The sequence below is a fragment of the Camelus bactrianus genome, chromosome 6, assembly GCF_048773025.1.
Source record: "Camelus bactrianus isolate YW-2024 breed Bactrian camel chromosome 6, ASM4877302v1, whole genome shotgun sequence".
NCBI classification, from domain to species: domain Eukaryota; kingdom Metazoa; phylum Chordata; class Mammalia; order Artiodactyla; family Camelidae; genus Camelus; species Camelus bactrianus.
Window position 1 is genome coordinate 54,953,598 of NC_133544.1, and position 26,399 is coordinate 54,979,996.

Below are 26,399 nucleotides of genomic sequence, written 5' to 3' on the forward strand. Positions count from 1 at the left end.
GCTGTCCCGGGGGCGGTCCCGGGGCGGGGCCTGGGCGGGGCCGGTGACGCGTCGAGTCGGCCGGCTCAGAGGCTGGACCTCATCCTCTCCCCGCCTGGGGCCGCCGCCGCACCAAGGGCGGCTCGGCATCTCCAAAAGGGGCCCCCTCACTCCTCGCTGGGGCAGTCCGGCGTTGAGTCGTGGAGCCCCGCACAACTCCCGCTGGCCCCTGAACGGGATCCCCTCCTCCCCAGAGTTGCGAGCAACTTTCCCCTCTCCCTGGCGCCCCGGTGGCTCGGGGACCGTGGCCACCGCAGGTAGCTGAACCCCGGGCCAAGTTCCGCGCGCCTCGGCTGAGCGCGCGCGCAGGTCGCTCCCTCTCCGGGTGCACACTGGGGGTCCCCGAGCTCGGCTCTGCGGGCGAGATGCCCCTGGGACACATCATGAGGCTGGATCTGGAGAAAATCGCCCTGGAGTACATCGTGCCCTGTCTGCACGAGGTCGGCTTCTGCTACCTGGACAACTTCCTGGGCGAGGTGGTGGGCGACTGCGTCCTGGAGCGCGTCAAGCAGCTGCACTGCAATGGGGCCTTGCGGGACGGCCAGCTGGCGGGGCCCCGCGCCGGCGTCTCCAAGCGGCACCTGCGGGGCGACCAGATCACGTGGATCGGGGGCAACGAGGAAGGCTGCGAGGCTATCAGCTTTCTCCTGTCCCTCATCGACCGACTGGTCCTGTACTGCGGGAGCCGGCTGGGCAAATACTACGTCAAAGAAAGGTCCAAGGTAGGACGCACGCGGGCGCCCCGCCGCTGCAGCAGCCCGTGGGGACCGGGGACGTGCGCAGTCGGTTGTCTTTCGCCTTGGCAGGGCTGCAATTGAACTTTAGTTTTTAACCATGAAACAAGAAGTCCGCCTGGTCCCCACCCTTCTCACCCCCCGCCACGTTTGGACAGGTTTTTAGAAGCATAATGTATGGTCGAGACACACATGAACGCATGATCTTAAATGTCTACTTTAAAATCACTTAATCTTGCCCTTCAGCCCTTCATTGTGTTGAGAGGGGATTCCAACAAAAGCACTCTTAAGGACTTCTAGAGATAGTTGTGATTTCACAGTGAGGCATTTGGTTTGTGGAGTTTGGCAAGCATGGGAAGCTTGACCTGTGAAAGAGTAAAGCTCTCCTTAGCTTTTGAGAGCTGCCCTTGGCTTGTTGCACCTAGGACATTATTAGATCATCTACTTATGTGAAAATTCTCTCCTGGTGCTGAGCCCCAGCCACCACTAACCTTTCCTAACTACCAATTGCTGGGGAAATCCACTCAGAACAACTAGTTAAGTGATCAGGAGAGTGTGGTCAGGCACCTCTGGAAAGAAACCATGTTTTTGTTCCCATAGCCAGAAGTCATTCCCTGGGTGGTCATTTATCTTGGAAACATTTACAGGTAGATTGGCAGAAATATGGGAACATGGAGTACCATGATACTGGTGCATGTATATTACGTTGGGGTAGTCCAGCTACTCAGTCTTTTGTATAAATGATGATCCAGCCAGTTTTCCAGGGCAGTTCTGAGAGTGAGCTGTACCTCTTTTATTGTGGACTGGGCAAGGGGCACTCAGGACTGTAGAAAACTTTTAACACAGTGAGGCAAGACATACTACCATGAGAAGGAAGGTGAAAATCCACCTGCATACCATTCTATAGCACTATATGTATTTCTCAATATAAGATTGATCCTGTGATAAAACACACCACTGTCGTCTCATTTGTCCCATAAGCTGAGAGGAACACTCTTAACAAAGGGCAAGAGTTGACTGCTGGAAATGTGTAGAAATGAAGGGGTTGGGTTGGACGAGTGGAGTAGAGGAGAAATAGATTGCTGTATACCTTTCAACTAGGAGGACATGGTTAGAATATCTGAAAACATTCTTATTAATAGGATGCAAGTAAAGAAAATCTTAACAGAAATTGCTGCTTCCTAAATTTTATTTTGATTAGGGGAAAATTCAGTTAGCTGGATTCTGTAGAAGATTAATGGTAAAGTGCTTCTTGACTCTTGTTCCATCATTTTGGTAATGGAGTAGAAAGCCATTTTTGTCTTGATTAGTTTTGTTTTTGTACTAAATGACCACGACTTTGGGGTTGGGGGGAAGGGGAATGCTAGCCTCAGTATTGTAGAGATGCCTGTACCTTCAACCTTGAACACAAATGGCTTCTGATCAGTTTTTTAAAGTTTCTTTTGAATTTAGGTGTTAGGAATTTTGCCCCCAGCATTCTAGGAACATAATCTGCTCTGAGGGAGATCACAATTAAGTGATAGAAAGAGATCATAAACATACTTGAAAGTTAGGTTTTTTGGTTTTTTGTTGTTTTAGCTTTGACTTAATGGACAGTGGTAGGGTTTTAGGCTAGAATTTAACTCCACAAATTGAATGAAAAGCACTATATACATCTGGGAAAGGGGAAAAAAAAGATCTCCAGATAGGATCCTTCAATTATGGTTTAGCTTCTGGGTAGAACAAATAACTTTTCAGTTAACCCTTTCAGAAAATGACTGAACTGGAAGGAGAAAATTCATCTTTTGTCCGCTTAAGGAGCATGTGCCCATATCTTAATTTCCAGCTTTCCTTTTCGCCGTTTGCACAAAGCTTTTTATTTCTGCCCTTTAGAAAAATCACCTCTAGACTAGGATATTCTCTGGCCATCTAGAACCAAATGTAAATAAACCAAGCTTGAGCAAACAATTCTTACACTCAAACAAATTTTTTCTAAATGAAGAAGTCTCTTTTTTAAGTATAATCCTTCGTAATGTCTTCTGGCCCTGGGTCTCTTACTTGAAGTTCATTATTAAAACATTGTAGAAACATATTACATGTCTAAATGACTTATGTTAGTTCCTCCTTAGTTTAACCTTATTTACTTCTCTTCCCTCAACTGAGTGCCCTACTCTGTGCTGCTTCCCAGAGGAGTGATACGGACCCAGTTTACTGCTGCATCCTTCAAGCAGGTTTCAGTAAAAACTAAACTTTTAAAAGGCAGAAGTTGTACCTTTATTTTAAAAATTTATTTGTAACTTATTATGGAAATTTTCAAACATATATAAATGTAGAGTGGCTAGTATAATGAGTTCCCATCACCCATTTTAAACAATTGCCAGTATATACGTTTACATATTTTAGACCAGTTGTTTTTTAGGTACTTTATAATTTCTTGGTGCTCTGCTTATCAGTGCTTAAATTCTAATCACTTTTTCCCCTGAACTTTTAAAGGTCATTGGGTAATGCAATCATGCCCTTTATCTCAATGAAACAATAGTAGAGGCATTGGAAATAAAATAGGAATATATACTGGGCCTAAAGCTGAAATTGTGGAAACATATAGAAAGAAATATTGAAGGGTTCCCCTCCCTGCCACAGAAGTTGTTACTGAGCAGAGTTTATCTACCTCTGCTTTGTTGGAGAAAAATCCAAGGGTGCTGAAGACTCTCTGGGGAAGTCGTTTCTATGATATACAGCTGTATGGTGCCCCCTAACTTCAAGCCTGATCATTGCTTTCAGGCTATCAAAAGCTTTCTTATCTTACTCCCTTTTGGAGAATTTAGACCATATCCAAGATAAATATTGGCCATCATTTGCTCCTTTTGCTTTGGCTGCCTGGATCTTGGAAATGGCTTTTTTCCAGAGAACGTGTAATTTACAGAACTCAAAGTCCTGCTTGAAGCATTTCACTGTGGACTCACTGGTTAGTAACTCTAATAATAACTACCTTTTAATGAGCGAGTTGCTCTGTCTGGCACTGTGCTAAGCACTTTTTCAGACACTATCTGTCTGACTTAGTCTTCAGAACCGTAATCTTCGGCAAATTGAGTGATTAAATCATTTTCATAAAGTAAGCAGTAAATGCCGTCTGTCGTAGGGATTGGGGCTTAGACTTGGGGTTCCTAACCTCGTGGCTATAGGTGAGTTTCTAAGTTTTCCCTAAGTGTAAAATGAGAGATCATACCTTAAAGCTTTTGTGGGGAAGGAGCATGAAATAAGATAACGTACATGAAATTCTTAGCAGAATTCAGAGCCTTCATAAATGGTTTAAGGGGAGATTTGGGATTCTAACCCAGCTCTGCCTGACCCCAGAGTTTGTGTTCTGGACTGTCAGGCTCCTCCTTGCCCTCCTTTCATTGATTCAGCAGATGTTCACTCACTGCGGGGTGCTGTGCAGGGAGTGGGAACACAAAGGTGGACAGGCAGAACCCCTGCCTCCGAGAGCTTACATTCACATATACTTTTGAATTGAAGGATCCTCTAATTCACACTTGATTAATTCTCAAGCTTAAAAAAGACAAAAGACAAAACCTAAACCTTGAAGTGGATCGGTTAAGAACATTTGAAGAAGAAAATGGAGTGCTGTGCTAGTGTTTTTCTAGTGTTATTCGCAGAAAGAATGTTTGTTAACCAGGTTGGTGGTTAGGATCCCCCCTGGAGCAGCTCTGGCTGATGGGGTTATGGGCTGGTTCTGTGAATCAACAGGTCAGTCCTCCCCTGGAAGCAACACAAAGAAATGATGAAACAGCAGTAAGTCTGGGTAACAGACAGTGTGTTACAAAGTGGTGGGTTTGTGCCTTTGCTGTTAGAGCAGTAACAGTTTGGGCCCCTCCTCCTGTGATGTCAGGAATATTCCTTACTTGGTGGAATCTATCATGGTTGCCAACTACTTTGAGCAAACCTGGGATAATGCATTTCGAAGATCAGGATCTCTCTCAGGACTCAAGTGTCGGAAATGCGGTTGGGGTTCCCAGAAGACTGGAGCCGTGAGCTAGGAACCAGTGAGTCCTTAACATCCAGGACAGCTGGTGTGTCAGTCCTTTCTCTGGTGCTCTGTGGCCTCCACCTGTGCTTCTCTGCTTGTCCTCTTTATGTCTTCCCACTCTTGCTGCCTTTCCGTGCACCAGGCTCAGGATGGCTGCCCCACAGTGGCCCATCTCAGCCTCAGTTTGAGTTCAACAGAGACTTGATTAACGTTCTAGAATCCCTGTTTTCATTCCCTGGGGGAAAGTATGATGGTCTCTCCATGGCTCAGGGGACCTATAAGCCTTGGGTGGGGGTAACCACCCAAGGGGGGGGCATATATCACAAATACGATTGCCAAGGCCCATGGGAGGTGTAGTTCTCAGAGCACAGGATTTGAAGACTAGACATCATAAATGGTGTCTCTGCAATTAAAATCTTAAAAATTTATCTGTGAATGACGTATTTTAGGGGGAGGAGGCACTGAGTTTGAAGCACTGGAACATCCTGCTATAAGGATGTGAGGACTCTTATGAAAGGTTTTGTATTTAAAAGTAACTTAACTCTTGGAGAAAGGAAATATATCCAAGGAAATAATTTACGGAATACAGCCTCAGAGACAGTGAAGCACGTGTCTCCATTAGGTGAGTTTTCAGAGTGTTTTTGGTCTGTTTTGTTGAATGATGCTTGGGAACAAAGGAAAGAAGGTATGTATGTGTGTTTATAATTTCTCTTGCTCAATTTTGGGCCACTGGCCGCTCCACCATAACTCTGTCTGCTTGCAGTGAAGCGGGAAATCAGGGGGTATCAATTTAATTTATTCATTCACATGTCTTACACTGCGGTAGACCTGTACATGGGTGGGATAAAGGAGGTGTAAAGTGATTATAACAGCACTTAAAGAAATAGGCTGGAAGTTGAGTGGTATGAAATAGTCATCAACTTTGCTTTCTCTTTTTCTTGATAAATAGTCCACTTTTACACTGACTGGTCATTTTTGTTTCTCTTCTTTGGGCTTTCTCCAGTTTCTCTATTTACTTAACATGAAGTGACCAAAATAAGTGACCAAAATTATAAGGATTTTAATAATAGAGGTTTTTAGAGCTGGAGAAGTATCAGAAATCACTTTTGTCCAATTCCTCCTCATTCAGCAGTTAGGTAATTTTTATATTTGGAGTGATGAGGTTTTGCATAGGCCCTTGGGTAGGTCTTGGGCCTCAGCAAAGATTCTTTAATAGAGAGGAGCTACCCTGGCTGGGGTTCTTCATCTGTCAGGTAGACTGGGAGACAGGGTTGGTAGTTTAAATCAGTTGCATCAGTGTTTTATTTGGGATTTTCTTTTTTTTAAGGAAAAAAGAGTTGCTCTACTTTATTAAATATTTTTAACTCAAGAAAACTAGGGCTAGGATGTAACCTGTTAAAATCAATCATGTTCTTTAATTTACCACGACAATCTTAAAACAGTTGTTTATCTCATTTGTCCATCTGGCTCTTTGTTTGAAGAAGTTAGAATCTGTTCACTGTTTTCAGAATTTTATATGTAGAAAATAAGCATTAAACTTCAGATGGCCAGTGATTTATAATTTTTAAGTACAATTCTGACTTAAAATTGGTAAGCATCCTGAGGTGGAATTATGTAGCCTATCCGTGCATTCGACTTCCGGGTGTTGGGAATTATTTCTCTTTCTGACCTTACTCAGCTCAAGCAAAATTTGTAAATTCTTCCCCAGTTCCCGGCTCTGGCTAGAAATTTTTCAGATTGTGTAAACAACAAGCAGCCTTGCACATTACAACTCCATTCTTAAGACGCACCGTGTATGGGAGACACCTCTGATGTGCCAAAAGTTGGGGATGGAGTTTAACCCATAATGAGCAGAGCTTATCTTAGAAACATCTCCAAGCATCCTGGCACTTAAGGATAAAGCTCAGAGGGCACCTCGCCTGTGGGCCATATTTGCTGAGTTTGGCACGACCTCCGCTCTTGACTCACCTTTGTGGCCTCGGGTAAATCCAATGACAGTTTGACCTGTGTTTCCTGACCACCAAGGGGCAGCTCGCAGGTTAGCACTATGGAGAAGGTTACTAATGCTTCATTCATTGTTATAGCTACAGACTTGATAATTCCTTTGTAGCAGCATTTTGTGGCTGTTAACTAATGTTGCTCTAAGAAATGGGTGTCCTTTTTCTCTAGTGTTTGTCAAATGCACATGTTCTGACAGTAATGATAGTTCAGATGTATTCTGCTGGGCAGCTGCCAGGAGTGCCCAGTGGGTAGCTGAATCCAGAGACACTGGAATTGTAAATTCAACAGACAAATCATTTTATGATGCCAGACTGAGGAATTCGGCTTTGGCAGATTGCCAGGAGCCGTTGATTTGGCTCAGGTTCAGAGCTCTGAGTCTGTTTGCCAAGCAAGATTAGTTAGCTTGGTTCATCCTACATAGAATTTGTATCCCATTTCCCTTGATGATTTCAATCTTAATCCAGTAGGGCTCTTACCTTAATTCTGTATCTTCTTTTGATATTGATTTGTGGGTGAGTCTATATTCTTGTTTTTGGTGAGCTGGGAGTGACTGAGTGTTGTTTTCATCCCCTGCCCCAACCCATTCCCAGCCTTACAGATGCATGGGTTTGCAGTTGTGTAATGCAGGCTTTCAGATCTTGTGTTGGATTCATTTGATACCTACGCACCGAGTGTCCTTCGTGTTCATTACAATGTTAATACCTCCTTAAGTCAAACCAATTTTTTTTAATTTTAATTTTTTATTCTTATACAATTTTTAAAGGTGATTTTCCATTTACAGTTACTACAAAAATGGCTATATTCCCGGTGTTGTACATTACATCTTTGAGCCTATCTTACACCCAGTAGTTTGTACCTCCCGTTCTCCCACTCCTATATTGCTCCCTACCCCGCCTCCACTGGTAACCACTAATTTGTTCTCTACATCTGTGAGTCTGCTTCTAAACGTTTTTTTCCTGTTGTTCCTATGTTGTATTTTTTAGAATCCAGATAAAACTGATATCATACATTTTTTGTCTTTCTCTTGCTGACTTACTGCACTTAGCATAATGCCCTCCAAGTCCATCCATGTCGCTGCGAATTGCAAAATTTCATTCTTTTTATGGCTGAGCAGTATATATACACCACATTTTCTTTATCCATGGATCTGCTGATGGACACTTGGGTTGCTTCTGTGCCTTGGTGATTGTAAATAATGCTGCTGTGACTATTGGGTGCATGTATCTTTTTGAATTAGTGTTTTTTGTTTTTTTCGTACATACCTAGGAGTGGAATTGCTGGGTCATATGGTAGTTCTCTTTTCAGTCAAACCAATTTTTGATTCTTTAGGAGATGCAATGATCAATGTTTCTCAAGTTCTGGAGTGAATGTGCCTATCTCATATTAACTATTATTTCTCCTTCCAAAATGAAGCCAAAATATTATGCTATAAAAATAAATACAAAGATTCAAAGAATATGATAGTAGTCTTCATTATTTGCCAGTGGGGAGAAGACAAATTGAAAAACTCAGTCCCAGGTGTCAGCGACATCTGTTTTTGGTTCTGTTAGGGGAACCTGAAGTTGTTTTGCAGTATTCAGGATAGTACTCTAATTTTTTAGCATTGTTCGGAGATGTATAGTTATAAAGGGTCTGAATACTTTTGGGAGCTTGCTCTGTTTTCTCCAGACACCTAAAACAGATTCTGTCTGTGCCCCTCCCTCCATGTCCCCTCCCACTTCTTCTCATCTGTCTAGTCAGACCTGAGGGACTATTACTCAGAAATCTCCATACCCCACACAACGTTGGTGGTGAGTTGCTGTCTTTTTTTTTTCCCCAATGTCTTCTTTCCTATATATATTGTTTTGCAGGTTAATTTGATTGGAGTAAATAAACTAAACTTTTAAATATTGAAGTTTCAGGCAGGAACATGCACTGTTGTTGGTCAAAATTTGGCTATTTTGTGTGTTTTGGCTTTTGAGGGGTTTTTTTAGGTTCACTGTGGAACCTCAAGTTTTTTTTTTTTTTTTTTTAACTAAATTGTGTTTCTCTTTCATAGTAGAAATCCTTGAGGAAGGAAGGAAGTATTTTCAAGATACTTGAACCATAAATCACCTACCTGCTTTTGGTTCCTGTTCTTCCTGTAATCCATTTTTGTGCTTCTGTCAGATTGTAAGTAAAATAAAACCCAGTGCTAATCACACAGTCTCCGTGCTTTAAAAATCCACCAGATCCACTGTGCTCTCTCCCCATTGTCCACTGTACATGCTGTGAACTCCATGTGCCATTTACGGCTTTCCACGTCTGACCCTATCTGACCTTTCTACAGTTAATCTCCCACTGACCACCTTCCTTCCCTCCAAATCCCTGAAGTGCTAGAAACTGATTTGCCTGGCAAACTCAGCTTCCCCATTGTCTTCTCCTCAAAATCCATTTTAGTGCCTTCTCCATGTAGTTCCCTTCTGCTCCCTGGAGCACTGTGGGTGGCTCAGCCCAGGCCGCCCCGGGACATTTCTTTGGCTGCTCACCCTGCCCCCCATTTGCTTATAAATTCTTTGAAGACAGAGACTATTAAGCTTGATATATACTTTTAGTGCCTCTAACAGTCCTGTACTGTTGACTTAAATTCATCTTTAAAAGGAATGTCGATTTTAAAGATGTCAGGGTGTCAAAAAAGCTATAAATATTTTGTTAGGCGGGAAAAAAAAAAAAAGGAAAGAAAGCTTTTACAACTTGATCCCTAATTTGATGCTAAAGGATTTAGCTACTTTATTACATTAACAGGCTATGAGAGACCATCTCAAAGGAGGAACTTTGGCTTTGTAAATAAATCCCTCAGTTCTGAAATTCTGTGCTCGGCCCTAGAAAGTACTGAGTCACACTTGGATCCTGGCAGATCTTACTTACAGATCTCAGAGAAGCCAGCACTGCAAGGCTGGAACCCTGGCTTCTGGTCCTTGCTCAGCCCCTGGCAGGCAGCATCTCAGGACCTCAATTTCCACTTCTTTAGGAACGAGGTTGATTTTCATGTTTGCATTTTTACTTAATCAGTGCCTTCTACTTAGCACTGGGATAGACATTTCATTGCACTGTGATCTTGGGCGTGTCAGTTCTCTGTGCTTCACTTTCCTCATCTATAACATGGGTACAATAATAAATAATCTACCTCTGGGATTATAAGGAACTAAATGAAAATTGAGACTAAAATTTCATCTGATAGAGCAAATAGGTGCTTTCAGTGCCTCTGACTGGACTCCAGAAGAAGAGAGCTGACTCTACCAAGAGTCACACCCCGGCGCTGACATGGCAGTAATCCTCCGCAGTGTTACACAGTTGCAGTTGGAATGTTTCCTGCCAGCTTCAGGAATCAAAGCTGGTGCCAGAAACTGCCCTACAGGAATTCCTCTCACTTCCTTGCTCTTCTACCTACCACTTCCTCTTCCCCAAATTAACTAGTGCAGCTGACTAGTTCTAATTCCCCTTTACCTATTACCATTTAGGGGAAGGCATTGAAACTCTTGGTTTTGCCACCAAATAGCCATGGAGTCTCAAAGTGTGGTCGTTGGACCAGTCACATCAGCATCACCTGGAAACTTGTGGAAGATGCATATTCTTGCACTTCTCCCCAAACCTCGTGAATCAGAAACTTACAAGTCCTGCAGGCAATTCTCATACTTGCCAAAATTTGAGAACCACCGAGTAAAATTGAAACGAGGAGGCTAAATAGGGATGGTGCTAGATCGTCCCACAGTTTCTCCCTTAGTGAGAAAATCAGTGTTCAGTTGATCAGATCTGAGCTTATTCATTGTGAAAACAAAAATGCAAGTGTTTTGGTTCATTTGGGAAATTTCTGAGAAAAACATTAACATGTTAAGTACACACAACACACAATTTTTCTATAATTTCTACCAATAAAGTTTAATTTTCTAGAATTGGAGCAGACTTTGGAAATGATTCTCTCCTGCTGTGTCAAATGGAGGGAACAAAATCTTTGTTGATGTCTGAGGAGCATCACTGACCTACCTGTATCCTACAGCCCAGCAAGGAGTGTGAGCTGAAGGCACCAGGGAGAATGAAAAAGAACTGTATTGATTTTGGAGGAACACAAAGTGGAAAAGAGTGCCTTGTGAGCCGATGATTCTCTCTGTATTGTGCATCTATTATGCTCTGACTGAACACCACACAGAAGTCTAAGGTGGTTCCGACGCCTGAGGGAGGACCCAGAGGGCTGAGGTGTGGGACTCTGGGAAGGAAAGTTGACAGATGAACCCAATTGGACTGAAATCAAAGGTGTGACTAGGCAGAGGTCAGAGAGTAGCTGCCACTTGCCTTTTCCTACTTCTGCATGGGCAGCTTTGATATCCCAGTTAAGGGTTTCAGTCTGTATTCAGTAAGCCACGAGAATCATCTGAGCATCCTTTGTTGTGTTATCTTGGAGTTGGAGGAAGACAATTTCACTTACGGTCACTCTGGAAATAATCATTCATAGTCACTCTGGAAATAGCTGCACCTGTTTTCAGTGAACAACTTTCCCGTGATATTTTAGAAGCAGTATTTAGTGGTGGAAAGTCCACACTTAGTTCTGTAATGCCCCATATGTTAGATTTTGTCTCTCTCAGTGTCTTCATTTGTAAAATGGGGCTTATCTTGGGGCCCCATCTTGGAGGGACATGGGACAACTTGCTTAGTAATCGGTGCCCCCAGACTCAAGCCAGACACTCCTTTGTTTCTAGTCCCCTTGCTGCTCCTCAGAAGAGTTTAGATGTTTCTCTCAGAAGAGCCTTTTACTTCCCAGCTGTCTGAGAGGTCTTCTGCATCTCACACCTCCTGTAAGCTAGTCTGTTTGGTCTGTGTCCAGTATATTCTAATTAAAGTGATTTTAGAAAGCTCTGTACCCAGTGAACTCTAATTAACGTGGTAGTAGTAAAGATGTCTCCTGCATAAGCATTGCACCTGAGGAAGGAAAATTTGCCTCCTCCCTGGGAGGCCTTTGAGTTTACCAGGTGCCCTTCCTCGTCTTCCCAAGGGAAGTACACTTTTGTATTTCCTTTAAAGTTTTTTCTTATTTGATCATTTGCCTCCTGACTTTGGAAAAGCCTGAAAACCTTGGCTGGAGTTGACCTGAGCTAAAAGGAAAGGTCCTGGAGAGGCTGATTTTCTTCCACAGACACCGGTCGGGAAAGAGCAGCCTGGGGATAAAACACGGGCTGATCGTTGACCAGTTGCATCCAATGCAGATATGGGGCTACAGAGGTTAGAGTGGGATTGAGCTTGTCCTGCAGGGGGAATAACCGTCAAAGACAACTTGGACAAGTGTTCTGCTGTGGAACTGAGTCATCTTCCTTTGCTCTTGGCTTTTGGTGAAATGTAACTCCCCCACCCTGACCCCACCTCACCCCACTGCCTTGGAGCTTTGTTTCACACTTAATACCAAGCACACTCATTTTTCATAATTTTTTTTGCATTTTATGATTTTCTATCGTTATGGAAAGGGTGAGAGAGAGTCCAATACTTCAAGTAGATCTGAAGATCTTAGTTCTCTCAAAAAGAAAGTGACTTGGTTAATGTTAGACATTAGATAAGCTATGCTGGTAAAGCATGCCCTGATCATTAAGGCTTTACTCTCTGCAGCTGAACTAACTGAATTCGGAGAGGCAAGTTATCTCACTCCTGTGTCTCCGTTTCCTCATCTGTAAAATGGAGATGATAATTGTCCCTGTCTCATGGGGCTGTTATGAATATTGAATGAATGAATATTGTGAAACACATAGGACAGCACCAGGCACGTACAAATGTTTGTTCAGTAAATAAATGTGCCTCCTGAGTTTCGTGAGTTCTAGTTCTGACTAGCTGGGTGTCATTTCTTTTGTTTAGCAGATAGAGTTTTGCAAGCGCAGAAATCCAAATGTGAATGTAAGATCTGGTTTCCTAGAAAGTTCTTTAACTTAACTTTTTCCAACACAGTTACAGTGTCCCAAGTTAAGATTCTTAAAATTCACTGGGAATTACACATCAAGCATTTCCTGATTTCTCTTGAGAACATGGTTTCAGGCATTTTTCTTGATCTGTTTTGACTGGAACTATATATTTTTGCATATTATGCATTAGTACAATCTTGTCTTACCAATTGTATTTAACGTATCACGAATTCCCTCAAGTATTTTAGGATCCATTCCAGATGAGAATTTAAAGACCACCGTAGTTACAACTCTGAACATCCTGCAGTCACAAACGTTCTTTTCTCCCTTCCACCCAGAGCCTTTCGAGAGCTCCTTGTAAAGTTGTGTTTTTCTGACAAGGCTGTTTCTCACATCAAAGGAAGTTAAATGTTGCGAGTCCCTACCCCCATATTGCCTTAAGGATTACTCATGAATTTGTTTTTCCATAGGAATAAGATAACTTCTTGGTCCATATGATAACTTCCAGGGTTATGACTTCTACTGAAAACTTGTGGGCAGTGTGACTCATGCCAGATGCCTTAACCTGGAAGTGAGAAAATGTGTGTAAAGCACCACCCAGAAGTGCCACCTGGCTGCATGGGTCTTCAAGAAATGGCAACTGTTACGATTTGGTAAAAGGTATTCCTTAACTCAGGCCCTGGCAGACTTTTGCAGATTTCATGATTGCAACGAAGTCCTTACTGAGAACTTTGCTCTGGGGCGGGGCAGGGGTGGGGTGCGGGGGCGGGGGCGTGGGGGGGTGATGGGGGAGGGCTCTCCTGTACTGGTTCCCTCTGCAGGCTGCCGGGCTGTGCTCGGGTGTGGGCTGGCTGCCACCCTCACGCAGCGCACGTAGCCCTGTCACTCAGCCGTCACCCCGCTGGCCTGGAGCCAGGCCTCCGCGGGAAGGGCCGCCTTCCCAAACCCAGCCTGTATTGCTGCGAGACGATGTTCCCGGGCCTGTTTACTGTGCTTAATTGCAGGGCTTGAATCCCCTCCAAGGAGAGGAATTAAGCACAATTCAGAAAGGAATGACAATAGTCTCTTAAATTCTTGGCTTGTGAGAGTTTCAGTGGCTTCTGGGGAAGGGTGAGGCAGTCACTCAAGTTCAGGGTGATTCACTCAAGTTCATGCACAAAGTGCAGGATCCCCTGGAATAGAATCTAGATCTAGTACAGTTAGAGGCTGCAGGCCCAGAGCCGTCTGTAATCTGCAGGCTTTTGAGTGTCTGTGTGTGTGCGCGCTTTTCTCAGGGTGGGGTGGGAGCCCAGCTCTTTAATGTAAGAATCTCAAGGAGCTATTATCACTGAGCTAAGAGAACTGAGTATACGGTTCCAGAGTCTTGGTAGTTGTTGATGGTTGGTTAAATGACCCCAAAGCTAGGACTAAGTTCATAGTAAAGAGGGACCACTGATGAAGAGGCCTGCCTGAGGATAGGGTTTCAAATGAGTATGGTAAATGCCCTGCCCTTCTAGGCTCTGTGCTCTTGCCTGACCTGCAGGAGCCTGCAGGCCCACTTCAGCAGAGCAACTGAAAGTTGCTGATAACTTTGATTTTTCATTTTCAGAATTACTGAAGCTTTGTAACAGAATTCGGGTATGGGGGCCTAATGGGTATGGTTCTAAATTGGAGGGAAGGTTAAATGTAGCAGAGTTCTGGGTACCTGGGTTCAGGGAGAGGAATTTTTAGTGTGGATTTAGGGCAAACAAGGAAGGCAGAAGTAGTTCTCAGTGTAGAAACAGAATCGAAGGGATATTTTAGTGACTAACTTGGGGTTTGTTGAGAGGATTACTTACCTGATGGATGTTGACTGTCCGAATTGTACAGTCACATGCTGAAACTTTGGGAACCTGGTAGCTGGACACGCATGTAGTTACAAACCAAAAGCATATTTCCCAGTTCTCCTTCATTTTGTTACATCAGTCTTTAACTAGGGCACTAGTAGGAAGGAAGTAACTAGACTTGCTCTTAACTAACAAGTTAGATAACAAGCAAGATATGCCAAGATAACTAGTGATGGTGTGCAACATTTTCTGCTTTTTTCTCTAAAGTGCCTACGTTATTGCCAACTAATTTCTTTATGCCAACCTAGATGGAGTTTGGGTTTTTTGGTGGGTTTTTTGGGAGGGAGGATTGGGTTCATTTATTTATTTATTTTAAGGGAGGTACTAGGGATTGAACACAGGATCTAATGCATACTAAGCCCGTGCTCTACCACTGAGCCATACCCTCCCCCTCCTAGAAGAAGTTAGAATATTCTAAAGCACTTTTTATGCTTATGAGCTATTCATCATCACATTGAGAGGTAGCTTATTTTTCTGTAAGGGGCTGGCAGCAATGCGAATTTTGTTTAGTGACATTTTCTTGAAACTCTTGGCGAAAGCTTTGTGTCGTTGCAATTATGTTATAAAGATACCTTGTGAATATTGTACTGTAGGAATTTAATTTCAGTGATTTAGGTAATATAAGTCAGACTCATTTCTGGCCAGAAATTTTCAGCTGTTATATTCTCTACTCTGGTGACTTGCTTGGCTGTTTTCCTGTGCTAAACAAGGTGCCTCGTGGTCTTGTGTATTTCTTCTCAGGTCCTGACACATCTAATTTTCTATGTAGTTAGTGTCTTAACGGTGAAGAGAGGAAGAATCCTGGGTCCCCATTGCGATCTCCAGAGCAGACGTGGGGGAGGGACTTGAGGGGAGGGCAGTTTGGCAGAGGCCCGTGCACTGTGGATGGCACTGAAGGATGAAGGGTGCAGCTGAGCCTGGTAAAGAGAGGTGGGGAAGGTGCCTGCTTGTAGCTCGGGAAGTATCACAGAGTGAATTGATCTCCTTAGGAGAACCTCAGACAGTGATCTCAAAATACAGCCTGGTGTGTTTTTGTGTGTGTGTGTTGGGGGGCGGGGGCTGATTTAAAAATTGGGATAAAAAATATTCAGGAGAGTTTATCATACAGTTGTGGTTTAGGTACTCTCCTAAAATCTGAAGATTTTGTAACACTGGCCCCTCATCACAAAGGATAGCAAATTCCCTTGTTGTAGGCAGCACAGTACATACTCCAGACTTCTGACCATGTACATCCCTGATTGACTTCAATTATTTATGTTACTTGCAATTGCCAAAGGCTGTTTGAGTTTGCCAGTCCTGGATTTGAATTTACAAAGCTCTTAGATAGAACTGGATTCCTGACGGGGAAGACATTCCGAAGCCCTATTGAGGGGAAGACCAGCATGTACATCACCAACTTTAAAAACAGCTAACGTTAGGCAGCACTTAGTGTGTGCCAGGCCTTGTGCTAAGCATTTCACATGGATTATCCCCTTCAATCCTCATACACCTATTTTACAGATGAGAAAACTGAGATGTGAAGAGGTTAAGTACCAGTTATTCTGTATTTAGGTTGCATTTTATTCAGCTTATCCTCTGCTAGGGACCATTCACAATTCAAAATGAATCCTTACCAGGATTGGCTGGTATTTCTGCTTAGCAATGAGAGGGGTCTAGCATTTGGCAGTGGATCAAAGTACCAGTTTCAAGGTCACTCAGCCTGGTAGCTTTGAAGTTATGCTATTCTTGACAAGTTTTTAAAAATGGATTCATATTGATTGTAGATTTTGCCAATAAAATGAAACTTGATTACTGTCTTAATTTGCTGAGTTAAAATTTGTGTAAAATGCCACTCTAACTTGTTTAAGAACAAGTCACACTGGTGAGTCTGACTCTGAAGTCATGAGCCATCGCTCATATGTTCCTGTGAAAATCTATGTTGTTGATTGTTATTAAAGAAGTAAAGATTCTGAGTGGAGGCTGGGATGAGCCAGATGTACCCCCTTCCCAACTGCGGGTCTAAAAGGACCATCGTTGCTGGATGGACAGTGGAGGTCGCTGGTGCCAGTTTTTTGAAGTGGTTTATATGTGTGGTCAAGCTGTGGTTGGTTTCGATGAAGAGTGTTATATTGAGGCACAGGGATGGGAATTCTGGACTTTCCTTTTTCAACTTTAAATTTGTGATTGGTGAGATACGGTTGCTTATGAAGCCAACTCAATAGTAACTCTTAACAGAAACATTGTTTTCTTTTCCACCTGAGGCATTTGAGGAGCAGATTTTGTTACTTGAGTTTGGCTGTTAAAGTTCTGTAAGTCTGTGTACGTATTCGAAGAATCCTTACACATTTTCTGCCTGTCTATGGCCGCCTAGGTATCCAGAGTACATATCTCTGGTCTTGAGCCAGTCTCTGAGCCTGGGAGGGGTTCACCTCTCCACTCATCTGCTTTTGCTGCAGAGCCATGGAGAGGCATCTGGAGATGGTGAGGGGTGGTCCACGGTGGGGTCAGAGAAAGAAATGATAAATGCATAAAGGGATATGTGGATTTATCTGCACATCCAAGAATAGGACTATGGGACTAAATTGTGTGTGCTCTTGCAGGTCATACTAACACGTTATTAAACTTGTATAAATTTCAGATACAAATCCAGTCAGGAAGTTTTGGCAAATAAGTCTGCAATAAACAAGACTTCCTCCTGATGGGTGTCAGTACTACTGCTTGGCCTGTTTGTCACATAATTGAAGTACCCTGGCTCTGTTCTTATTGTTCTGAAGCACTCTCCTCCTTTATACACTAAATCCCTTCCTGGGCTTGATGAGGTTTGGATGGCAGCTCCATTGAACTGATCGGTTTCCGGAGTTTGTTTCTGCCCCGTGCACGATTTGGCACAGAGACGTGTGACTTGTTATTGAAATCAGCCTTGCTTCTCAGTGCGTCCTTTGCCTCCTTGTTTTAGGCTGTGTCAAAGACCAACAAATATTGGGAATATGCCCAAGTCAAGGCCCATCTCCTGTGGCTCTTGTCCAGAAAGCACTGACAAAATTGGCCTAAGTAGTTTCGACTGGCCCACTGAGGCCCACAGCGATTTCCCTCCATTGTCTGGAACTTGATGCTCTGGTTTCAGGAACCAGGAGAGAGGGCGAAGATTCACTCTGGCCAGAAGAATTCTCTCTGTTTCTCTCCCTTAAGCAATCAGAGACTTTGCTGACACTTAGGAGTTTTGTCCTAATAATAAGTCCCTTGGAATGTGCTAGCTCCTCCTCTATGTGTGTGTTTTATAGATGTAGCAGTTCATAAAGAATGTACTTTTGTGAGTTTGTATCTTTTTTTCAGTATTGAATCTAAGCTGAGTCCTGAGGCAGATAAACACTTCCTAATGCCCTGAAGACCTCTGAAGTTTCTTCTGGGGCTAATGCTTAGATAGAGTCTTAGATCTTGGACCGTCAGAGGCCAGGGAACCCAAGCCCTTCTTTACAGAAAAGAAACCAAGCAGGATCACATGATTAGTTGCAGAGTGAATTAGATGGCAGACATCCAGACCACTGACCTTTTCCTAAGAGTAGAACTGTTTAAGACTATAAGATTATGTAGCCTTGATGGAGTGCTTTTTTCTTCTTTTCAGGGCTTTATAGGAGGGAGAGGCTGAGATGGTAGGGAATCCAGCCTATAATTGTTTGTGGCTTAAGTGACTTTCATTATTGGCTCAGTGGTGGCTCTTATAATCCTAAGAGCTGCTTCCAGGGATGGGTAATTCCCTAGTCATTACAGGTGACTTCATTTATCTCTTCTTCCCCAGCTAGGCTCAACATTTCTGTCTGCTGCCAGTCACCTTTCCCCAAGCTAGCCTTTGCTTGGTGGTACCGTCATTTGTTAAATCTTGATTGCAGTAGCCTCAGAAGTCCACCTCTGAAGGACGTTCAAGCTAACAGCCTAACTTCAGCTCTAAGATGACATTGCATTGACATATTAGATGTGCAAGGGCAGGTTATGGGGATTGCTAGCTGCATGGGGATATACAGTTTGAGAGACATGGTGATTTAAGCCTAAGATCATTGTAAAGCCAAGTTACCATTCAGCTGTACTTTTGTTCTATGCAATGCATGTGAAGCCTTTAGATTACATGCCCGGTTCATGTCGTCATGCCACCACTGGGAGTGACTTGGCACCCATGGCATTGAAGCTGTGCATTAGTTTGGGCTCTACCTGACTGATTATTTTACCAGTGAAACAACCTTGCCATTTATGAGGGAAAATGTGAACTGGATTGCTACATATATGTTTCTTTTGAGGAGAGAAGAGGCGGAGGTAATTATGTTCATTTATTTATTTTAATGGAGGTACTGGGGATTGAACCCAGGACCTCGTGCATGCTAACCACACACTCTACCACTGAGCTATACCCTCCCTCCTGCTACATATACGTTTGAAGATATGCTTTGGAAATGACAGAAATCTCTACTGAGCTAGGTAGAAAGTAAACTTATTCTTTAGAGGAAAGAGCCATTTGCTAATCATACATTTATTTATCAAATTTAAACAGATACCTTCCGTGTGTCAGGAACTGTTCTAGGCACTAAGAATATATCAGCAAACAAAATAGGAAAAAATATCCCTTCTCACATCTTATGTTGCCAATATCTTCCCTGCATGTGTCTCATCCTTATAAAGATATTTTAGAAATAAGGCAGTGTTCTGTGAAAAGAACTGGCTTTTTACACTTTGCCTATTTTTTTTCCTATCCCTTGCTATAAATTTTCCAGGAAACAATTAGAGGTTTGTTACCCTCTTCATAGTAATTCCCTAATAGTAATTTTCAGTAGGATTTTTAGTATGGCTTTCTGCTTTATTTCTCCAGCTGGTCAATACAGGTAGTGCTTGGGCAAACAAAGAGAACTTCAGGTTATCACCTGATTTGATAATTGTCAGTAGGAAGAAGATAAGCATAAAAAACATTAAGATGTGTCTCTGGCTTTTTCTAGAACTGGATCTGACTGTTGTCTGTGTGAACAGCTTGGGGCACAGCTTCCAATTGACCTTTCCTTTCTGTCCTAAGCTTTTTTTTTTTTTTTTTTTTTTTTTTGAGCAAGGCTAACCTTTTTCTTCTTCGTGATTGGTTCCTGTCTCTTTGTAAATGCAGGTATCTTTAGCCATTGATTAAAGACAGTAAGTGATTCAGTGACTGAGGGGCACTTGTTTTTAATAAGGCGTAGTCCCTTAACTCCAAACCTAATGATGTTGATTTTGTGGGTCTAGAGTGGGATGCCAGAACCTGCTTTTTCAAAAAGAAGGATTGCAGAAAGGCCAGGCGTCCTAATGCCGGTATCAATACTGTCTAAGATGTCCTAGGGCTGTGGGAGTGCTGTTGAACTGCCTTCCACTGGGCTGAGCCGTAAGGTGTGACTTGGCTGTTAACCCCATATGCTGAAGAGTCCAAATGTATACACTGTGCATGCACCTAAGAAGCCAGTGGCCACATGTGTCACACAGCACCCGAGAGAGGCTCCCTTACTCAGCTGGTCCCCGGTGGGAGAAGCCTGTCTCAGCTTCATTAACCAGCTTCCTTGGGATTTCTCCACAGGCGATGGTGGCTTGCTACCCAGGAAATGGAACAGGTTACGTTCGACACGTAGACAACCCCAATGGTGACGGCCGCTGCATCACCTGCATCTACTACCTGAACAAGAATTGGGATGCCAAGGTACTTGGAGTAATGGGAGAAGAGTGGGCGGTTAGAAACTACAGGGAAAAAATTCAGATGACTTAGAGGGGAGTTTGGAGTTCATAATTCCCATTCATGACTCTTTTCTATTGCATATTTTCCTTTTTCCCTCCTATGGTATTAGTACTGAAGTTGATGAGATGAAAATAATAGAAAGTTAATTTGATGAGAGGGTAGGTGGGGTCATTATTAGGTTCTGGGAGGGATAGTTGGTGAAGAGAAGGTATTTTTTTTATTTAGAAATGGGGATTCAGTTTTTTTCTAGTCTAATCCAGAGCTGATATGACTCTCAGTGCAGAATAAGATATATACTTTTCCCTGCCAGCAGCAACATTGAGAGAATTTCACAAAAATAGAACCGTAGGATATAAAACCATCCTCAAGCGAGGTTTCCCACAAAGTCCCTTTCTCAGAGTAACGTCTCATTAGTGGCCTCTTGCCATAGTTTACTGTGGTTTGTGAATGCCAAAGGCTTTGTGGCTTATTTTTGTATTTTTGAACGTATGGGCAGAGATATGAAGTCTGGTTCCACGCTTACAAACATTTGTCTGGAATTTGTGTGATTTTGGAAAGTTAAGGATGATTTAGAAGTCTGAGAAGTTGGAGAACTTTTTAAGCTTATTTGGCTTTTGAACCTTCTGCATCTCCATTTCCTTTTCATTAGGGCAGATACTGGCTGTCATAAAGCAAAAATATTTTATCTGAGGTCAGAAAAACTAAACCTGGGAAACCAATGAATCAGCGACAAGGCTTGTGTCTGCTCCCTATTTGGGTAACATGATTGGAATATATCCCTTAGTTGTCCTCGAAAATCTTGAAAGGTGGCATCATAGGAAGGGAGTAAAGTCAGATAAATAACAATAAATCACAAAGTGTAAATCATTTAGCAAATATTTGAGTGCCTGCGGGTGCCAGGCATTGCACTGAGGGGAATCATGGATGGGTAAGGCCTTGATATGGTTATTCTAGTAGTATAGATTGGGTGTACATATAAAAAAATAAGGTAATTCAAGGAAGAGAGTGATACATGTCATAAAAGATACAGAGTCTATGAGTTCAGAAAAAAGAGCATGTAACTTCCAACTGATGAGGTCACAAAGGAGCCAGGGGAGTTCAAAAGAAAGCTGTAAATTCTAATTGAAGGGGAGGTTGTGAGCTGTTAATATTAGACTGAGCCACATGGAATTGCTGCAGGAGGGGTGTAGGTCAAAACAGTCAAATACGGGCAATTTGGCATGATTTGACCTCCCAGGACTCCATTTTTGTATCCATGGGCCTTGTTATTGTGGGAGTGGGAAGACTTCATTTGGTACGAGGTGAATAAGGAGATACGTCTAGCCAAGTCTGAAATAAAATTTTGTACAAAGTGTGAGGTAAAAATCGGGGAGTAGTATATGCTTGGAGTCAGGGGTGGAAGATGGCTTGGCTGAAATATCATTGTTACTTAACTGTGTGCGAGGCCAGGAAATAATCTGCCTTCTTTGCGGCCCTCAGCTACATGGCGGGGTCCTGCGGATATTTCCAGAAGGGAAGTCGTTCATAGCGGATGTGGAGCCCATTTTTGACAGACTCTTGTTCTTCTGGTCAGACCGCAGGAACCCCCATGAAGTCCAGCCTTCCTATGCGACCAGGTAACAGCCGGGGCCACAGTTCCTTTTGAGAAACTTCCTGTACAAACCCCAGTTCCCAGAGACTTCTCTAAACTTGTGATATATGCATATGAGGGACCAACCACCCCTCAAAGGTGATAGCAAACCTGTTTGAAGTCAATAAAAATTAAAGGAGAAACTTTGGATTCTTTAGTACACAAAACCTAACACTAGTCTGAACTGTTAACAAATCCGTTATCCGTGTAGGTGAGCATCTTGGATTCCAAATTCCTCAGAGTGTTTTTCTCTTCTCTCCTTATTTCTCCGCCCCCTCCTTAAAAAAACCTAATGTTGAACTACCTCTAGAGATTGTTGGCTTGTCACATAGCAGGAATTCTGTCTAGTTAACTCTGGATGAGTTTATGAGATGCTAGTTGCAAGCAAAGAAAGAACCTTGAGAAAAGAAAGAGAAATTTATTCAGACTTCTTCCTTTTTACCCTTTCCTTAGCTTAAAATTAGTTTGGGCTCGCTTGTATCCATCATGTCCCAACAATTGGATTTTTAAAACTTTTTTTAAGACCATGCATGGGAAGATTTTTAGAGCAACTGAACAACTTAATATTGTTTAATATTAATCTAGAAACTTTTTTTTCAATTGGTGGGGGCAGGGATTAAGTTTCTTTTTTTATTTATTTAATGGGAGTACTGGGGGTTGAACCGAGGACTGTGTGCTTGCTAATCACACACTCTCTCTATCACTGAGCTCCCCCCAACCTAGAAACTCTTGATATAATCTTAATTTCTGATTCTGCTTCTCATTTGCCTTTATTTTATGGCCGAAGCTGTAAACTAGGTAGTATTGGAGCTCTGTGGGGTGCAGGTGGAATTGGGAATAGCAGTTGGGGTCAGGGAGGAGAGAGTTTGGGTAGAAGGATAATGACCAAACCTTAACAAGCATAATTAAATTAAAATCACAGATGTAAAGTGCTTAAGGTCTACGTGTCCCCCCTCCAGAAATCACAGATCTGAGCCCGGTACAGAGTTGCATATGAAATGTCAGATTGGGATGTGCCCTAGGTGAGCGGGTAACTAATTCTACCCTCAAAGCCTGCTTGTGGCTTGTTTAATGGGGTAAGTCATTGGACGCTCATTTGAGAAGAATTCCTTTATTATTCCCCAGTTCCTCCATGACCAGAGTCACAGGGGAAACATTAGCAAATGTTGACGGGAAGCCCTTGGAAAAAAATCAAGTGTTATAGAAATTCCAGTAGCTAATAATAATTAGAAAATGAAACTTTTGGAAAAGTCATGCAAGAAGTGACTCCCGTTACAGCCTATCCCGCAGATGGGATAAAGCAAATGAACGGGGTGCAGTAGAGAGCTTGAGGGCAAGCAGTATTCCATTTCCTCTTTGCCTCAGGGTCCACAGCTAAAGGGAAAAAGCCAAGAGCTTTGAATGGCCTGTCATTTGCTAAGTTATTCTCCAAAGCTTCACTCGGATGTCGCCTCTTCCTCTCTGCATGCTCTCCACCGACTCAGGTCCCTCAGTCTTTAGCAGAATGACTCCCTTCGAGTCCTTTTCATGTAGCTCATCCTGCCCTGTTAGAGCATTTGTTAAATCGCCTTTCTCCCCTGCTGGAGCCAGATGGAGTTCCTTGAGAAAGAGGCTGATGTATTCACACGACCATTTGAATTCCCATCGCCCAGGATAATGCCTGGCGCATACTTGGAATTCCTCACGTGTTTTATTAAATTTAAATAGACTTGCAACCAGAGAAGTTTATTTTAAATTAAAATTGGGGTGGACTTCTGGTAATAGGAAAAAGTTTTAATGTTGGCTTTACAAATGACAGTGATGTGAAATTTATAGTGAAGTGTTTTGTATTTTCTGGGAGTATTTTAAGGTCTCTTTTCTAATATCTGTTTATCTTTCACAGATACGCCATGACTGTTTGGTACTTTGATGCTGAAGAAAGGGCTGAAGCCAAAAAGAAATTCAGGAATTTAACTAGTATGTGTTCGATAATTTTCTGTGACTGTTTGATCATGTTAGTTCTTGACTTTTATTTAAGACCTTTTTATATATTCTAATACACTCTGTTTAGTCTCAGCTGTGGCTTAGCTTCACCCGTATCGACATTTTGACCAGCTTAAATTCTGGAACCCTGGCCTTAGCTCTATAAAAGTAAGGCCATCCCCTGTGAATGCCCTCAGCTTGTGTGACAGTTTATAATAGATGGGAAATAGTTCACTTTTTATCATTAATGTTTGTCCATCAAACATAACATTAAATTTTTGCCTATGATTTTGGCACAATACAAAGGAAATACAGTGAAAACCAACCTATCATGGTTCCTTTATTATATTGGTACAGGACTGTGACTCTCAGTATAAAAAGTGGGCTCATGTAATATAAACTGAATATAACTTAATGCCATTCCTGTCCCCTCCAAGCGGTATCGCAAGGCAGCATTGCCTAAAATATGTTGCATTGAAACACAAGTGAGTTTGCGAGAAGGTAAATTCCTGGCCCCTCATGTGAGGGAAATGTTACATCCTGTATCCCTCCCTTGAAGAATCACAGTGCTCACGGGCATAATAATCAAGAAAAATTAGTCTAAGAAACCCTACAGTAAAGACATATGTAACATTGCCTAACCCATGACCCATCTGGACTGTATACCCAGCAAACACCAAAGAAAACACATTTTGCCAAAGCCCTGTCAGGAGGCGCTGTGCTTAACTTTGATCTGTAAGATGACAAGTATTTATTGGAGGCCCTGGGGGTGACATTTGTGACATTAAACTCATCAGATCTGGCTCCTTACCCTCTTCACTTTCTTTTCTGTCCCCAAACCAGGGAAAACTGAACCTGCCCTCACTGAGGACTGACCTTGCTCTGAAATCCGCTGGCCTCGTTCATTTTAGTAACAGTTCCTGAATTCTCTTTAAGAGTTGAGATCCAAAGAAGGCTTCTTCTTCAGCGACTTGGTGACAAGAACCCCCCCTTACTGCTTGCATCATTCACACCCCTGTCTTGCGTATGGTACTTTGTGTTTTCTTGCCAAGACTGCATCCACCTTCAGACACTCTTTTTGCCAAATGAACTCATTTGCTAACTCCAGAAATACCTGCAGATGACCTAGCTGGCCAGCAGTCTAATTGATAGATTTGGTAATCCTGGCTGTCAAAGCAAGATCCTGGAAGCGCGGGGCAAGGGAATGCATCTTACTTGCACTTTATGTACACTTCCTGATTCGAAAGGAGGAGGTTTGCAAAGAAATAAAATGGTGGCAGATGCCACAGAGAGGTATCACTGCAGCCTTAACAGCAGGAAACGGAAATTTGTGTCATGGGAATAATTTCAAGATGTTCTTAATCCAGGGCTGCCGGGTTTCTGGAGAATTATTACAACCTAATGACACTATTACCTCTAGAAAGGGCTGCTTAGCCCTTTTATACGTGCAGTCATCCATTTGTAAGTATCCTGTGGGTGGACACTCCTTTTTCCTGGTCCTGCAGCCTGGACTTTCTGCCTCTTTCCCATTTTGCTGAAAATACAATTTTCTGATGAAAGATGGCAGCACCATTTATTTCCTATGTTCGTTTCTTACTTGGAGAACCTAAGTCCTCTGAGGCAGAAACTAGACACTCATTGCTTTGTTGCTTTGTTGAAATGAAATTTGAATTTAAAGCAGAAGAGGAAAAAAATCTTCCTGGTAGTTTAGAACCAACCACCTCTGATACTGGTGTCAAAAGACCCGGTCTACCTATGCACGATGCGCCGGTGCGTCTTGAATAATTTGAGTTTGGAGATGGAGTTGGAGATGTGGCCATTCCTATTTTTTCAGTTTTCATTTTTACTGAGCTCACCCATCTTCTTTAAGAAAATAAGAAAATAACAACAACAACAAAAATTGGGTACTGTATTTTAAAAAGGAAATGGAAATAAAACAAAAAATCCTGAAAAGCTGCCTGGGTTCTTCCACATTTTCTGTCCCCAGTAGCCCTTTTTCGACAGACTTGACTCTCCAGATCCACTGTGGTTGGCACTGTGGCCACAATCCTGGAATTTGCTAGAACTGTGGTAAGCGCAGATTCCACTGCCTCAAGAACCCTGTACTGAGCTCCAATTCTATGAAAGTTACTCTTCCTAGTTTTCAGTTCCATTTTCATATTTTTAAAATCCCTGTAATTTCTTGCTTGAAAATCCCATGAACATTAAGGGGCCAGAAGTATTTTGTCACTTACAGATTCACAGACTTTCCAAGAAAGAAGCATATTTTTTGGTGTGTCTGGTTTTGAAAAATTTCCAAATAAGGCTTGTCTTCATTCTCACGACTGCTCTATGTTATTTTTTTTTCTATAGAACTCATCACCTTCTAACTTACTATATAAATTTCTTATTTATTATGTTGTCTTATATCCTTCCTGTAGAATGTAAGCACAATGGAGACAGGGATTTTTGTATGTTTTTCATCAATGGAATGTATTCTCAGCACCTAAAATAGTGCCTGGCACATAGTATGGGCTCAGTAAATACTGGCTGAATAAACTCACTCTCCTGCC

The 26,399-nt window shown here is 42.5% G+C and overlaps 1 protein-coding gene across 1 annotated transcript; it reads left to right on the top strand.

Moving 5' to 3' along the window:
* Positions 1-106: 106 nt before the first annotated feature.
* On the top strand, positions 107-26,399 carry EGLN3 (egl-9 family hypoxia inducible factor 3). The gene is made up of 5 exons (XM_074365669.1): positions 107-761; positions 20,100-20,219; positions 21,735-21,871; positions 23,768-23,841; positions 24,691-26,399. The coding sequence occupies exons 1-5, from the start codon at positions 405-407 to the stop codon at positions 24,720-24,722; spliced, it is 720 nt and encodes a 239-aa protein (XP_074221770.1). The 5' UTR covers positions 107-404; the 3' UTR covers positions 24,723-26,399.

Bases quoted from the DNA above. Each gene is read 5' to 3' on its own strand.
- EGLN3 (XM_074365669.1), top strand. From the start codon at position 405: ATGCCCCTGGGACACATCATGAGGCTGGATCTGGAGAAAATCGCCCTG. The intron at 21,872-23,767 runs GTAACAGCCGGG...TATCTTTCACAG, and splicing joins CAGCCTTCCTATGCGACCAG to ATACGCCATGACTGTTTGGT. The intron at 23,842-24,690 runs GTATGTGTTCGA...TCCCCAAACCAG, and splicing joins GAAATTCAGGAATTTAACTA to GGAAAACTGAACCTGCCCTC.